The 16,168-nt window shown below is 41.4% G+C and overlaps 1 protein-coding gene across 1 annotated transcript; it reads right to left on the reverse strand.

Moving 5' to 3' along the window:
- Nucleotides 1–894: 894 nt before the first annotated feature.
- LOC102038718 (cytochrome P450 2J6-like) lies at nucleotides 895–10,225 on the reverse strand. Its single transcript, XM_005419121.2, has 9 exons — nucleotides 9,919–10,225; nucleotides 8,435–8,597; nucleotides 7,148–7,297; nucleotides 5,951–6,111; nucleotides 4,774–4,950; nucleotides 3,138–3,279; nucleotides 2,755–2,942; nucleotides 2,194–2,335; nucleotides 895–1,109 (listed from the first exon to the last, which is right to left on the reverse strand). The coding sequence occupies exons 1-9, from the start codon at nucleotides 10,087–10,089 to the stop codon at nucleotides 895–897; spliced, it is 1,509 nt and encodes a 502-aa protein (XP_005419178.1). The 5' UTR covers nucleotides 10,090–10,225.
- Between the last annotated feature and the right edge of the window lie 5,943 nt (nucleotides 10,226–16,168).

Raw genomic sequence — 16,168 nt, forward strand, 5'->3', positions numbered from 1 at the left:
ACAAATCCTGTGATGAGGCTCAGATTACCAACACAGCATGTTCAGTGCAACCCCCTCTGGTTCTTTTGACCCATCTCTCTGGCATTTGTCACCTGCCAGAGAGACAGCAAAAATTACCTGTTCTTTCACCTCCTGTTTGTTCAAGAGTTTCTAAACTTCCTCAAATACAGAAATAGTTTCCCCAAATGCAGAGGCTGGTGCAACATATAATTTCTTTTTTTCAAAATGTAATCCCACAGATGTCAGGTTCCCCCACTACACACCAATAATTCACTGGGTTGTTCCATGAAGCCTCCACAGGGACAGTTTTGCCTTGGCCTTTGAAACAAAATAGTTTCCCAAACAACTTATTTGAACAAAAGTGAAAAAAAAATCAACCCTTGCTTTTAATTTCTGGATGGATGCAGAATCTACCAACTTGTACACAAGGCTGTCTTTGTCTCCAGTATCTGGTTTTTCCTTTTGCCAGGGTAAATAGCTTCCCTGGAGTTTGGCATTTGTCCTGCTTATGGCTGTGGCACTAATATTCCTACCCAGGAGAGGCCCATCATGAAAGAGAAAGAAAAGCACAAGAAAAACATCAGCAGAGGATCTGGGTGACAGACAACTGGCCAGTGCTTTCCTGTACCACAACTTAGCAGAGCTGAGCACCATACAATGTTAGGCGGCTCTTTCATATCCATCAAAATTAAATATTTTAGGCTTTCTGGATTCACACACTCCCGCTATCCTGCAAATATAAAACAATGCAGCCCTTGTGCAGTTCTGTGACACGAAGAACTGCTTCACTTTTAGGTGAAGCAATCACAGTGGTTTAAAAAGTAACACACCCAGTTGCACATATTTCCCTGGAACAGACACCTGCAACCTGATTTCAAAACCTAAACCGTATTATTACAGATGGCAGAGGTAAAAGTGGGAGTCTCCTGCCAGCCTGGGGCTGGGGCAGAGCCTGTAGGGGTGGGGCTGCAGAGTGCCCCCCATGACGGGCTCCGTGCTGACCTGGGTCACTCCCTCGGGGAGGCGGAAGGTGAACGCCCGCAGCAGGCTGGCAAAGAAAATGAACAGCTCGGTCCTGGCCAGGTGCTCCCCCAAACACACCCGGTGCCCTGCAGAGGGAACAGGAAAGGACAGTGAGTGTCTAGGAATTTTTCAGTTTCATAATCACTCAGTTCATTCCCGTTGAAAGCAGAGGTGGGTTTTGTTTTTTGTTCAAGGAGAGCAACATGAAAGCCACAGAACTAAAACTATGTGAATTCTCTTTCAAAAAGATCCCATCCAATGTTCCAGGTTAGGAGACACAAAATTAAAATGTCAATGAAAACCCATGAGGTGCCAACATAATTTCTTTCTGACCTGACAGAAAAAAAAACAAACTATTTTGCTTTTACAGAAGATGTTGAACTTCAGGACCATACACAAAAAAATCTACCAGCTGTTTGCACATGCTTTAGTGAGTGAACATCAGCAGAGCAAAATTACTTAGTAGTGGCATTTGCAGTTGAACAGAGGCTTGGTCACTTAATAGGCAAAGCATGTGGCCTACTGTTCACTTCCCAGGATTCCCATTCCTTGGCACTAATGCTGTGAGCAGAAAAGGTGAATATTACATACACATTTACAGACAGCAAACAAATATAAGGAAAGGAAAAGCTATTTGAATTAAGAAACCACTTCTGTGTGGACATTTAAGTGACCATCAACAAATTAAAAACTGTCAGCAGCAGCTTCACTGCTAGTATGGTTACTGCCTGTGCATTGTTACCTTGTTTCCTTCTTTTGCAACTGGATTTTCAGTTCTGTAAACAAGAACTTAATCCTGTGTTTATCGGGATGGCTTCTGCTTTTCTTTCAGCTTGTTTCTTTAAAAGGGATTAAATAATTCCAGTACACACAGGACAAATTACTTCTCAGGAAAATGGCTAGGTGTAAAGAATACTACAGACAAAACTTGATTGCAGCATGCAGCCAGCCCGAGAGGTTCGAGAGTTTGAATGGGATTCCCACCAGTGTCCTATGAACAGTTTGGGGTTGACAGCACAGAAGCCTCTCCTTTGGCAGAAACAAGCCAGGAGCGTTCTTTAAAAGCAGCAAACAGCAGAGATAGAAGATGTTATCTGAGGAAATACCATGATCTCATACTTTATCCATCATCTCATCTGCCGGGTCGGTTCAAACTGTCAATGCATTTACCTGCTGAGAATGGTAAGAAAGCTTCTCGAGGTACAAAGTTTCCTTCTTTATCCAGAAAATGGCCAGGGTTGAACTGCCGAGGTGTCTCCCACTGCTCAGGGTCATACAGGACCGATGCTATATTTGGTATAACAATGGTGCCCTGCAAAGAAGAAACTGTTGCTTCAGTTCCTAGTGCCTGTCACCTCTCAGTTTAAGCCTGATGGATAAAACTGTTGCTTGGTGGCATTTGGGCGAGTGCCAAGCTGGGCAGGGATGTTTTAACCAGTGCTTTGGCAAACCAGTTTCTCCTCTTAGTCCATCCCCTGCCAAGCTGGGCTGGTTTCTGCTGTTGTGATGGGCAAGAATTTGAGGCTTCCCTGGCAGAGGCCTTATCAGCTGTGTGAGCACCTTCATGCCAAGTAAGAGACTTCTTTCATTCCTGGTGCCACGGATAGTAACTCTTCCCCAGGCACCACATTCCTGAGTTTAATGGAGAGTAGTTTATAGATGGAAAGCTGGTTACAAAACTGAAATGCCTCTCTGCTGAAGAAAAAGCAGAAGCTGAAAGTGTTTCTGTACCTTTTTGACAGGGAATCCCAGCAGAGTTGTGTTCCTCACACACAATCTGGGGACACCAACAAAGACGATGTTGCTGAAGCGCTGGATCTCATGAACCACAGCGTTTGTGTAGGGCAGTTTTCTCCGATCCTCATAACAAATTAACTGGGAAGGACCCAGAACAGCATCCAGCTCCTTCTGCACTTTCTCTGTGGAGAAATAGTCACCATTTCAGAGCAGAAAAATGCATAAAATACTTTAGCTGGTCGCTTTTCTTAGAGCAACAGAAAAATGTATTATTTCAACATCGTATATTAGGTTCATACCCTGTGATCTAGTATTATTTAATGCCTGAGTTTAGTATAGGATAATAGAAATAAACAGGAAAACCCCACCATTCTCACCTTGGATGTCTGGATTCACCACCATATAGAGCAGTCCCCAGTACAATGTAGTGCTTGAAGTCTCTGATCCACCAAGGAAAAGATCATTTATGACATATACCAAATTCTCTTCATCATACTTGGGCTTGGCCCCCTCTTTAGACTGTAGATGATGATAAAAGTTGAAGTTAAAGCATGAAAATTTTGTTATCCTGTATGCCCTCTGTGTGAGAACTGTGAGACTTCCACAGCTGGCAAGTGCACCAAAAATAGTCAAAATTACAATTTTTGATGCATACTAAGAGTTTAGTAGTTTCCCAAATAGGCACAGTAAGTCTGCATTGCTGTCTTTCATGAGGTGGATTATTCTTTCATCACAAAAAAGCAATTCTGTGCTTGATGGCCTAATCACAAATACTTCAAAGCAAGTTTGCGGTTGGCCTAAGAGCACTTTTAAGCAAGTGCCTTACAACATGTCACTCCTTGGCCTTGGTATCTGATGGTGCCAGCAAATGCCAAAGGAAAACATATCTGAATAAAAGGATTTCAACAGATCATTTTGAGATTAATTTCTCTTCTCAGTTCAGGATAAATGTGAACTGATAGGTAAGAGGTACCCATGTATTTCCTTCTAAACAATAAAGAAGTAAAATAAAAACACAACTAGAGAAAATACATTAGGCAAAAACATTTTCAAACAAACAGATGGCAATAAATTTCACCATTGACACGAGAGAAAGATGCATCTTTGCCTCTAAGATGCTTATTTTAGTAAATCTTATCATACTCACTCAGATACTAAGTGTAAGATGTTGTACCAGCTCCTTTCAGAGCCCATGAGCCAACACTGTGAGGACACAGCAGCCTGACTAGCTGAAAGCTTATGATCAGAGGTAGAAACTACATAAACTTCATCTACCCTAGGAAAAAGATGCTTCTTTTACCTCCTGAAAAGTTTGAAGTGGAAACCAAAGTGCTCTTGGCAGAACTTCTCTGGCTCAGTCACTTCCTACTATGGAAAATAATAGCCTGGGCAGGGGAGAAGATTAATGCTGATTATGGCATTGTTTGTGAAATTGTTTTCTAGGCTGTCCAGTTTGAATATAGGGGCCAAGCCAGCCATGCCCCAAACAGCGGCGAAATTAGAGGTAATATAGGATTAATGATTGCCTGCCAAGGGAGAAACCAGACAGTTATGTGGCACAAGGACAGCCAGTGTTGGAGCACACACACTGGATCCCAAAGAAGCATGCCTGCTATTTCAGGGCAGTGATTTGTGCATGTGTATTCAATCTCACTGTAGACATGAGCCTTGCTCTAGAAGATGAGGTGGTCTACCAAAGTTATGTACCTAGAGGAATAAACTGTCTCTTGTTTATTACAGGATTGAAGTATACTCATGGATATTTATGGAAAGCAGATAAGAACTCATGGGTTCACCCCCTATCCTACTTGCTGGTAATTCATTCATCTTACCAAAATACAAAACTGGATGCCTTTCTGAGACCTGTGAGTTAGTAAGTGCCAAGATATTGTATTCATGTTAAGAAGCTTGTGAAATGTAAGAAGCTATGGTGGAAGGGTCACACTGAGTGATTTAATGGTCTGTTTGACCTTATACTTCATAACAGGATGATCAGCCAGAATGAGCGCTTACTTTCTCAATCTCAGCCAAGTAAAAGTCAATGAAATCCTGTGGTTCAGCTGGTATCCCTCTCTCTACATGTCTTCTGATCTCCTTCCTTGCAAAAGAACTCAGGACATCATAGGAAGCCAGCACCTTCTTATGAGGCCCAGGGAGGCGACACAGCAGCCAGGGCAGGATTTCGTACATCTGCAGGAGGGACACACAAGAGGTACCATGGATTCTCTGTCACGGACAAAGCTGCTTTTAGACACACCAAAAGGCTGAATTGTCCTGCCCAGAAATATTGATAGTGGAATAAACAAATTAGCATTGCTTTGGACAGATTTTTGCTGTCATATGGGAAAGCTTTAATAGAAATTTGACACAATTCCAGGGATCAAGGCAATTCTGACAGCACTGTGCTCATGCCTCTAAGTTTACTTGGCTAATGCTGATCACTATATGACCTCACTCCTGCGCAGCTGGAGACCCCAGCTCCCACACACTCAAAATGTAAGGACATCCTTTCTGGATACTGTGGGGCTGCTAAGATTAGCATGTCTGCAGCCTCAAGTAACTGCTGGAATTTTTTGAGCCCATAAAAGCAATTATGGTCTGGGTGTCACTCTAAGGGCCTAGTTTTCCTAGTCAGGGGCTTCATGACTGCTAAGGAGCAATAATTGTTCTCATGGTTAACAATATTTCATCCTCAGCCTGCTGCATGTATTTACACACACATTTGTTAGCTCTAAGTCCTGTCCTCTGCCTTGAATAATTCTGTCTGTGCAGCATCTGCCATTCCACCCTGCCCAGCAAAGAGCAGTTCTATCTCCTCTCCTTGCTCTTTCAGACCCAACAAGCAAAGTCTCTCTAATTTTAAGTGACAGGTTGTAGGTTACTTCATTACCACTTCTCCACCTTTGTTTCCCTTCAGAATCACAACAAAAGATGTCCAAGACCCTAAAATATGTCTCACAGATGATTACACCTCAGAACCTGCTGTAACACTTCACTGCATCTAAAAGGAAAATAGTGGTGGAAATACCCTAAGATCCTGTTTGCCTTTTTCATTAGTCTCCAAGGCCACTTCTGAGCTCCCAGCCAACATTTGCCTGTTGCTCTGTATTTAGTGAAGACACATTTTTGTATCTGTGCTTTTACTTTCTACCTATTTCAGAAAAAAAACCCCAGCATATGATTTACTCACCTGATGAACAAAGCTGCCTGCAAACTTGAATATTTTCTCTGTAGCATGGATCAGTTCATGGAAGGTTTTGTCCTCATCAGAGAAGTGATATCCAAAAACCACAGCACAAATTACATTTGAAATTGAATGGAAAAGAGGGAAAGAAGGATCCACAGGTCTTCCTGCAAACACAGTAATTGGAATTCACTCTCAGTGTTTTTTTCAGGTGATCCTTATACTGATAGGACTTGATGTTATTAAAGATTTAATAAAATGTTCTCTTTATCCTGCTGGGGTGTGAATGAGGACAGAGATGTGGCACTAACACAAATTAAGGAAAATAAAACATAGTCTTAAAATAAAGAACACTGTTAAACTGTTTCCTCTAAACTCTTAGCTCTAAAACAATTTCACAGCCCTTCCTGTGAAATAATGTTGTACAGCTAAGATCAGTTCTAGGGTATCATATCAAATCTGCTGTCCTCAGCTGTGAGGAGAGAATGTGAGAAGGAAGTTGTGCCACTGGAGATGAAGTTAGGGAACTCAGTGACAGACATGTTCAAAAATGTAAAAAAATAATTACAAGGAAAACCTGGAGGAATGTAGGAAGGTTTAAGAAGACAAATAGACAGGAATTGCAAAGTAAATACTACGAAACTATTACAGTCTCAGCTGTGAGCAGTAAATCATATCTGTGTCTGATGATTTTTTCTAAAGCTATGAAACAGATATTCATAAAAAGTGATTTAGATAGAAATCATCCTGTAATGGACTGTAGGATTAATGTAATAATCCACTGAAGTTCCCTCTCACCTCCTACTTTGTTTCTCTTGCCAGTAGTTACTTAGCCAGATAGACATTAAAATATGCAGGGCACCCAATGTCATTGAAATTTAAGGAAATTACTAAGCTCTGCAATACTGTTCAGATACCCATGGCAGGCAGCCTGAGAATGGCTTGGCTGTGCAGTTCAGCAGCATTATGTCATTGCACAATATAATCACAGACAAATTATCCACCCATGCAGGTGGAATTTCAGAAGTTTCCAGCTTCACTAGATGCATGAAGAGCTATATAAGAAGGAAATACTTGTGACTCTAGGCTCTATCTGCTCTCGTGCTTTGGTAAGTTTGGATACATCCCCTAGAAGGGGTAGGTAAGTTTGCATACTGAAGATATGGATCCATATCCAGACTGATTTCTTCGCAGGTAAAATACCTTTGAGGTTCCCAAAAAACTCCACCAGGTGAGAGGCCTCCTCTTGCACTCGATGCTCCAGGCCTTTTTTCCCCATTCCCAAATTGCGTAGAGTCATTATTCCAAAACGCCTCTGCTGCTTCCAGGAGCGACCACTTGCAAGTATAATACCTGAGGGTGTTCCCTGGCATGTCAGTATTTGCCACAGACATGGAACCATTCATTTAAATATATATTATAAAATACATGCAATAAATCAGGGAATACAAGTATCTTTAGTTGAAATTATTGGTAACAAAAAATCAAGCCAAACATCCAAACTATAACTAGACCACATGTTCTTAACATTGAACATAGTTAATCATTGAAAAGAGCAGTCTAAAGATTTTCTGACTGTGCCATTTCTTGATATCTTAAAAAACTCTGAAACACCTTAAGATGCCTTTTTATGAAATCTGCTTTAGCCATACTCAAGTAATCATTCTCAAGACAAGAATAACTCAATGAATTTCTACAGAGTAGAGTTCAGGGCAGGGTATGTTTATGGAGATATAGATCAATTAATGTGGTAATTGTAGGTTGAGGTGATGAAGGTGAAAGATAAGTGACATTTGGGCTCTGTTTCTACCCTGGAAGAGATAACACTCCTTTAATTGTCAGATTGCACTCCTGGCCACCTGAAGAGCCCTGAACAGCTTCTGTGGAGGTGAGGCTTCAACCAGCTTTAAACAATCTGTGTCTGCTTTGATCTAGCAACTGCAGGGACAGGAAAAAAATACTGTGAACTGCTGGAATACCATAAGAAGAAGTGGGTTTTCCTGTGTTGCAGGCACTCTCACAAACAAAAAGTATTCACAAAATATTTGGGGGTGTCTGCAAGTACAGAAATGTGAATTCTGAAGTAGGGATTTGTAAGTCTCTTGCTCATGATGGAAAGTGTTTGGCAACCATAACGTATGCAGTTACCAAACAAGCATTGCATTCATGTGCTGTACAGCAAAATCATGTGTACCACAATGGATTAGTCTGTGATTAGGGCAAGATTGCTGGGCTGTGGATTGGATCACATACAAACACCTTGAATACAGCAAGAAGGTCACATAGAAACAACCTGGAGTGTTTCCTAGGCTAGGGAAAGCTCAGTGCAAAAGGCACCATGGCAAACAGTAAGATATTCTCAAAAAGCCAGTGGAGGACTTGAACAGCATCTGATAGAAGATCATTCTGAATGGGAGGGCAGAGTCTAACAAGACAGAATAGTTTTCAATTCAACATTCCTTTACACTATTAATGGCAGGAAAATCTCACCTTTTCCTTTGGCCAATGCTCTGAAGAAAGGGGACACCAGCCTGCCAGAAACATCTTCAGGGTGTGTGGTCATGCCATCCTTCACTGCTTGAAATCCATTCAGCATAACCACTGGGACCCACCCAAACCACAGAGTGTACATGTTACCATGAGTTTTTGCCAGCTGTAAGTGGAAAAGGTGTCAGAAAAAGAACAGATGAATCCCCATTATAGATCTCAAACTGCACCTGCTATTCACCAGCCCAGTGGACAGTTTTGTGCTGAAAACATCATCCCCATGCAAATAATTGTAGTTAGAAGCAGTTGTTTTGCTGATAACAAGGCTTTCGGCAGTCAATTTTATTTACCCCAGGGGGAAGTTATTTTCTTTTCAAAGCACATTCTGCAGCAACTCTGCAGCAAAAGAAAGAAAACTTTGTACTTTTATGTTGCTGTACTTTATGTTGCATCACCTCCAACCCCAACATTTTGTGCCTTGTAAATTGAACAGCCACACTCTGCACCACCCTGGGGCTCTGTGCCTCCAGCAAGTCCTGCCTTTGCAAAATGAAATAAACTGATAAAGCCTGCACCATCTGTGTGCTCCAGGAGAGGACATGGACACAGAAATTAACCAACAGCCAGGAAGCGCCAGTGGGCTGCATTTGAGTCTAGGGTTTCCTCACAGTACTGAGGAGAGCACTTACCATTGGACACAGCAGAGGTATCCAAGCAGGGATGGGTGTATGGCAGAGGAACTCCAATCATCATGAGAAAAAGCTTTGTACAAGTATGGACCCTGCTCCAGCACACCCACAATGATACAGAAAAGGTAGCAGACAGTGTCTAAGGTGCCATGAAAATTCCATCCAGTTGATCACACCAGACACTCGCTTTTCCTCATATTTATTTAGATTGTGGGTCTCCTCTCCCTGCTGGAGCGTCACAGCCTGAGTCTGCTCTGCACTCATTGGCCCACGTGTGCTCTCAGGCATCCACCTGAACTAGAGGTCGCCTGCAAACCATTAGAGGAATGACTGCAGCTGCCACTAGCAACAAACAGTTTTCAGGAGCTGTAGGAAGATGGAGAGTAAATGCCCCTCCTGTACTACAAGCATGCATGCACTGTATTACCCATTTTGTGATCAAATTAGGCAATGCCAGTGAGAATTTTAAAAAGTATCATGTAGGGATAGCAGATATAGCTATCACTATAGTGAATACAGCTTCACACTTAGCATTGCAGAAGCATCTTTTAGATTATTGGTATTCTCCAACTTTAATAACAAGTCATAAACTTTGTCCCCAAGTTAACTTGATTCTTAAGGGCATTAACTTTCTTATGAAGACATATTCCACATATGGTGACTCAAATGTAGGAATCAATTGCTCTTTATATATCCACACTTTGTCTGTAACTTTCACAGACTTAAAACCTTCAATTAATCACAATTTTTAAAGTCATGGCTAAAAATAACTGATTAAGAGCATATTAAAAGAAATACCTCCATCAGAAGATCCCGATGAAACTGAAAGTTCAAGTGTACCAAGTTTCCAAGCAATGGGAGAGGAGTTGGTCCAGGAGGGAATTGCTTGCAAGCTTTTTGCAGCCTGAAAAACTCAACAATGAACAAAAAAATGATCAGGACTATAAAACCTTGAGTTATAGTTAGCATTTCTAAGCTAATTTGCCAGCTGTCTCTATCAAAAAGGAGGTAGTGGAGCTGGGAAAAAGTAATCGTGCCTCTTGTTCCACCAGTTTTGCCTGCAGACTGAGTTCTACAAAGTCTCAGATCCTTTTCCCTCCCTCTGTCCCTCCCTCTTCATCAATGCCTGCCCTTTTCCTGCACCCCATCTATTTGCCATACTGAGATGTATCAAACTGAGCCCTGATCAAAAGCACATCTCTCTGCTTTCAGCAAACCTCAGTATTGGAATGAGGGATCACTTGTACTCAAGGTACTTTTCCTGAACCTTGTGTCAGGGAACTGCTGGTGTCTGTTGGGAGGTCTGTGCTGGAGTGACACCAGGTGAGAGCCCTTGCTCACATGAGTTTCATCAGCTTTGGGAACTTTAAAAGCATACTTAGTGATTTGCCTTACAGTGACTTAATTGGGATTAAGAGTGCTACATATTGGTTAGACCACACAGTTACGTAGAATGTAGTTACAATAGCATAGAGTATATATTTACAATAGGTTAGATTGGATATATGGTATGGGATATATGAATATATGTACTTACAATAGATAAGATATTCCAGGCATTTTAGTCATAAGCATTATTTAAATGTGCTTGTAAATTCAAATTTGCCTGCCAGCACACACAGTTTACACAGGCAAAAACAAGTGTAGCTACAGACTAAAGATGCAATTAGAAGATGAGATTGCTACATGTGATTTCTGAAGAATTGGTCTTGAGCGTTCAAACTTTTTTCCAGTAAATGTAAAAAATAAGCATTTCACCAAGTAAGCACTAATGATACAGTGCTTAAAAACTCACGTTACAATGAAGTAATTTTTTAAATCACAACATTACAGTTTTCATATTCAAAATAAACTAAATATGAAATTCCAATTCTTTATATATATTTTTAAATGTAACCTAATTGAAAGCTTCACGTACCTTGATTTGTTTTTCTTTTACTTTTTTAGTCAGTTTCAGAATCCTGGCTATTATTACTAGTTCTCAGTAAGTTTACAGGACACATTAAAAATCTGTCCTCTGATAATGAAGGGATTCACGCTGAGTTTGAAGCACAGACAGGGGGAAAGCTCTGTGTGCCAGCAACCAAAGGATTCAATCTTGCGTTGCAAAGCCAAAGTGTCTTCACTAAAAATGAGTTCAAGTCTGAACAAGAAACTGCCGTGCCCTCCAACGCAGCCATAAACGTGGTATATTGCAAAGCTGGTAGCATGAAGTGATGTGACTCAGTGATGGACCTCCCTCTCCTTCAGCTGGCCAGGCTTTGCAGCTTCTGTGGGTACACACAAGTGCCTGTGTTATACAGAGAAGGCAACACGGGAAGGCAACATCTTTTATCACCTATCTACGCATATAATGGGCAACATGGTGGGATTTAGGCTGAGGTGGGTTCCATGGCTTTGCTAAAAACCAGTGCAAATTAGGTACCATTGCCCATTATGAGGCTGAAATCAGCAAAACATAAAATTGGAAAAATTTGTTTCTTCAAACCAAAATATCAGTTTCAAATTTTAAAAAATGTTGGAAAAAAGGAAGCAAGATAGTTCTGTGTGCAGACAACTGAAGCCAGAAGAAATTACATACATTTAATGAGTAGACTAAATGCAGCCATGTTCATATGTTCTCTGTTTAGTCCAGATTCCATTGTTTAATTTTAGGTGTTTCATATTGGTATTGTATTAGTATTTTGATAGCAGTAAATGAATGGAGTTCTTTCAGAACATGGGTCAGGTTTAACTGGAATCAAATCACCAGTGTCAGAAGCAGTACAAAGCCAAATGAACCAGACAGCAATTTATCCTGCCACATGTTACCCTTAACTTTCCCTTTTCAGTGTTTTTAAACTTCCCCAACTGTCTGAAGCCAGATGCATGAATAGTTACTTCCACCAGTACCTGATGTCATTGGATGAGCCGTACTGGAAAGGAAATCAGGATCTTGTGTTCACATGGACCTGTTCCAGTCTGCTGCATCCTCTTCTCGACAGACCATCAGTGATATTTGCTGGGTTTGTATTTTTGGCAGAAAACTCAGCTTACCTAAAAGGTGGTAAGCTGAAAAAAGAGCAGTCCAAAGACATGAACATGGAAGCAAAACCAGCAAGTTTTAATGAGAGTTATCAGGAAGCCAAAGTTAAGATTTTTAATGGACTTAAAAGCTCTGTGTGAAGTAAGCCTCAGGAAGATTAGCTTGCAATGCTTACAATGCTTGCAAAAGTAAAGCTGTGCAGGTAATGCAACAATCAAACAAGCATGGTCCTGAAACACTTGAGCAAGCAAAGGTTTAATTTCATCTCTGGGACATCAATATTTCAATATGAAGAATAAACTGTAACACGTTTGCCAAGAGGGAATGTCATATTGGAATTAGGATCTCTGAAGCACAGGAACTGTTCATACACTGGGCACAAAAAAGCAGTCAAGTGCCTTGAGTGAGGCTTCAAATAAATAACATTTAGAAGTGGAAATTGCACAATACATCGCTATGCATTTTAAATCTTTGCCCACAGTTGTCTTCAGGAACTTGCAAAATTCCCAGGGTGGAATGAGCCTAAAACCTGGGAGCATTAAGGCTGCAATTCAGGTGGCACAAAGAGTGGGGGGAAAATGGATATAATTTACATTAATATCCAAAATAAAAATGAGAAAAGCAACAGAAATGGGACCAGAAATGGGCACCCCTGGTCCTAATTGCTGCAAGACCTTTTGTCACAGAGAGTTTGCCTAAGAGAAGAGTAACTTGGTGTTCTCTGGGTAGATTACTGGGAACTGCATGATACTTCTGTGTAAGAAATAGCTGTATGAGTTTTTCATAATGCTGGAAAATGCAAAGTACCTGGGATGAACTTCATAATTTCTGCATAACAGCTTGAGGATGCAAACAAAATCCCTCAAAGGGTTAAGAAAATCAACAGGAAAAGTCAGTAAAAAGATGTTAGAGGATATATTTTGAAGCCTGACATAAAGAACTGGTTTCTGTTTTCACAAAAAGAGGCTGAAACCAGTATTTTTACGTTAGGAGCTTTTTTGTAGGGCAACAGCAACAGTGTTACTGCTTCTAGGGAGTAAGGGAGAATATACAGGCCTGTGGGGGTAAAACTAGAAGTTCAAAGTCCACAAATATCATCTTTTCAGAAATGTGTGAGAGAAGCACCAGCAAAAATATGGCAAAAAACTGTAAAATGCAATGTTGATGTTATGAGCTGAAGCAGTTTATCATCTCAATCTCTATGAATGGTTTCCTCACAGCACAACAGATGACTGCCAAGAAAAGGAAAGCCACAATGACAGGACAGTGATGGCAGAGCACTTTGAAGTCAGCCTAAATAAACAAACTTCATGAGAGAACTCCCACAAAATCTGACAGAAATTAAGCACCCAGAAGTGTGTGTCATAACATGGTTTGTCACAAAAAATACATCCAATTCCAAATCCAGAGGAGTTGCAATCAAAGAGCAAATGGCTGAGAAAATACTGAAACCTAATGCTAAACATAGGTCAGGAACTGGTCAAGGCAAAGGTAAAGCAAGACCATAGCTGGCTGCCCATGTTTTTCACCCCAAGGATATCTAAATAAAGCATCATGTAGTCATTCCACAGTCTTAAAATTTCACAGAATAGAGTCATTCTCATCTGAGAGAATCAGTTCTGGGGATTCACTCGATGTAGTTACCATGAGGCAGAACCAAGGAAAGACTTAAAGAGAAGCAGCCACATGGCCATTATGGGGAGTCAGCATGGCTCATAACTCAGAGGAGGTAACACATCCTCTGGCCAAAACTGTGACTGGCAGCTCAGCCTTCAATTACACCATCATTCCTCACAGGCTTTTTCTCAGGCAGAGCTCTTTTCTGTAACTATTTAGATTTGAGAGGTTGATTTAGCAACCTAAATAAGCATCCAAAAATACTTTGGAGAAAGATTTAGGGGACATTTCTGTACTTGATTTTCTATTGCTTGAGTAGGACAGAAACCCCAAGCAGCAGCCCAGAAGGTCAGTAACCCTCCATCACACTCTCCTCAATCTCCACGTGGCAGGGGCAGCGGCCCTTTGAAGTATTACACTAATTGCATTAAGCTGCTAACAGAGAACATATGTTTTATTAAAGTGGCAAAGTGACAATTAGCCATGCATGAAGTGCTGGGGCCAGAAGTCTGATTCATGCCTTTTTTCCCTGTCCAGTGAAGCTTTTTCTCCTCCCTTCCAAGGCAAGCTGAATGGTGGGGACTTACACTGCAGTAGTGCTACTATGAAGGGAACAAGGGGATTTACAGTTACACACTGTGTGTGGCAAGAAATTCCCTTCAAAATTGAACTTAAAGCTGGGACTGTGCCCTGACAGGCCCCATTAATCTGCCCTGTCTCAACATCTGCCTCTCTGCTGGTTCTTTGTTGCTTTTCTACCAGTTTCCTGAGGGAGGGAGGGACACATGTAACCAGTGCCCCTCTGCATTTATCTGAGTCTCCTGTGGAAGAAAGCACAGGGACAATGCTGCTCACAGCTCTGCCATCCAGGGCCTGCCTGCAGGAAATAACTTCCAGCACCTATGGCAACTCTGCTCGTGTGACTTTCAGGAAAGATGGCAAGCACACTCAGCAGCTTTCAGCATTTGACAATTACCTATGGATCAAAGGGCAAGCTGGGTGGCAGTGAATGCATATTAATTTGTTATACGGTATCTAGGGATTAGCAGTTGGTACTGGCAAAGCCAGTGCAGGCCTTTAGACACAAGTTTCCCAACTGATTGCACATGAAATTACTGCAGTATCTACACCCAGCCCCAAAATTAAGCAAGAAAAAGATAGGGAAAAAAATACGTAATTTTTATTGATTGTTCCAATTATGATATTATTACTTGTGCAATACTGTAGCAATGTCCAGAAAGGTCCTTTTCTCCAAAAAATATTCCATGAGTGTTGTGATAAAAGGGATTGAGAAATACCACCTGAGGTCAAAACTGTTATTCCTCCTGTAGATATTATGCTGCACGAAATTTTATTCCTTGCACTAATATTCCTGAGAGAGACCTCTGAGTTTCTCACATAAACCAGGAAAGCCATCTTCTACCACAGAAAACAATCTGTATCCTCCTAAACATCCATCACTTTTACATATTGTCCCTGTCAGCTTCTCTGCATCCTCTGGTTATGTGTGACAGCTGGAGTGAGGATTTATGGAAGAGGGTGGGGATGTCAAACACACATGGGACAGCACAGGGTCACAGTTCTGGATGTGGAGACAGAGAATAAAAGAACTGCTGCAGAATTTCTTGTACAATTGTCAAGAAAGACATTGAGGTGCTGGACTGTGTCCAGAGAAGGGAAATGGAGCTGGTGACCTGTCTGTAGCACAAGTCTGAGGACGAGCAGCTGAGGCAGCTGGGATTATTCAGCCTGGAGAAAAGGAGGGACAGCAGAGACCTCATCCCTCTCTACAACTCCCTGAAAGGAGGGTGTAGCCAGGTGGGGATTGGCCTCTTCTCCCAAGTAACAAGTGGCAGGACAAGAGCAAATGGCCTCAGGTTGTGCTAAGGATGTTTTAAATTGGACATTAGGAAAAATTTCTGCACTCAAAGATTGCCAAGTCCTGGCACAGGCTGCCCAGGGAAGTGGCGGAGTCCTCATGCCTGGGGGTATTTAAAAGATGTGTAGATTTGGCACTTGGCACATGGTTTACTGGTGGACTTGGCAGAGCTCTGGTTATGGTTGGACTCAATAGTCTATGAGGTCTTTTCTAACCTAAACAAATCCATAACTCTATAATTAGACAAAAGTAGGGAGACATTTTGTACTGCTCAGGTTCATGGAGTACAGGGCTTTCTTTGATCAGAGGATGGCATTGTTCAAGGAGAATCACTTTGGTCAGCTCTGTGTAAAGCATCCTGTCAAACACATCATAAAGATAAAAGGCAATTAGGCAATTTTAGTCCTAATTGACTCCCCTACTGCAGAAGCTCAACCTGGATAAAGACCAACAACGAGCTAAAATTGATGGAGAATAGCCATCATTATTTTTTTAATATTTCCTGGTTTAGTTTTGTTTTGTCTTTG

The sequence above is a fragment of the Geospiza fortis genome, unplaced genomic scaffold (genome assembly GCF_000277835.1).
Source record: "Geospiza fortis unplaced genomic scaffold, GeoFor_1.0 scaffold172, whole genome shotgun sequence".
Taxonomy (NCBI): domain Eukaryota; kingdom Metazoa; phylum Chordata; class Aves; order Passeriformes; family Thraupidae; genus Geospiza; species Geospiza fortis.

Excerpts from the sequence above, each read along its gene's own strand:
- LOC102038718 (XM_005419121.2), bottom strand. The coding sequence starts at position 10,089 with ATGCTAACTATAACTCAAGGTTTTATAGTCCTGATCATTTTTTTGTTC. Across the intron at positions 7,298-8,434 it reads AGCATTGGCCAAAGGAAAAG|GTATTATACTTGCAAGTGGT; the intron begins GTGAGATTTTCC and ends GAACACCCTCAG. Across the intron at positions 4,951-5,950 it reads CAGGCAGCTTTGTTCATCAG|ATGTACGAAATCCTGCCCTG; the intron begins GTGAGTAAATCA and ends TCCCTCCTGCAG.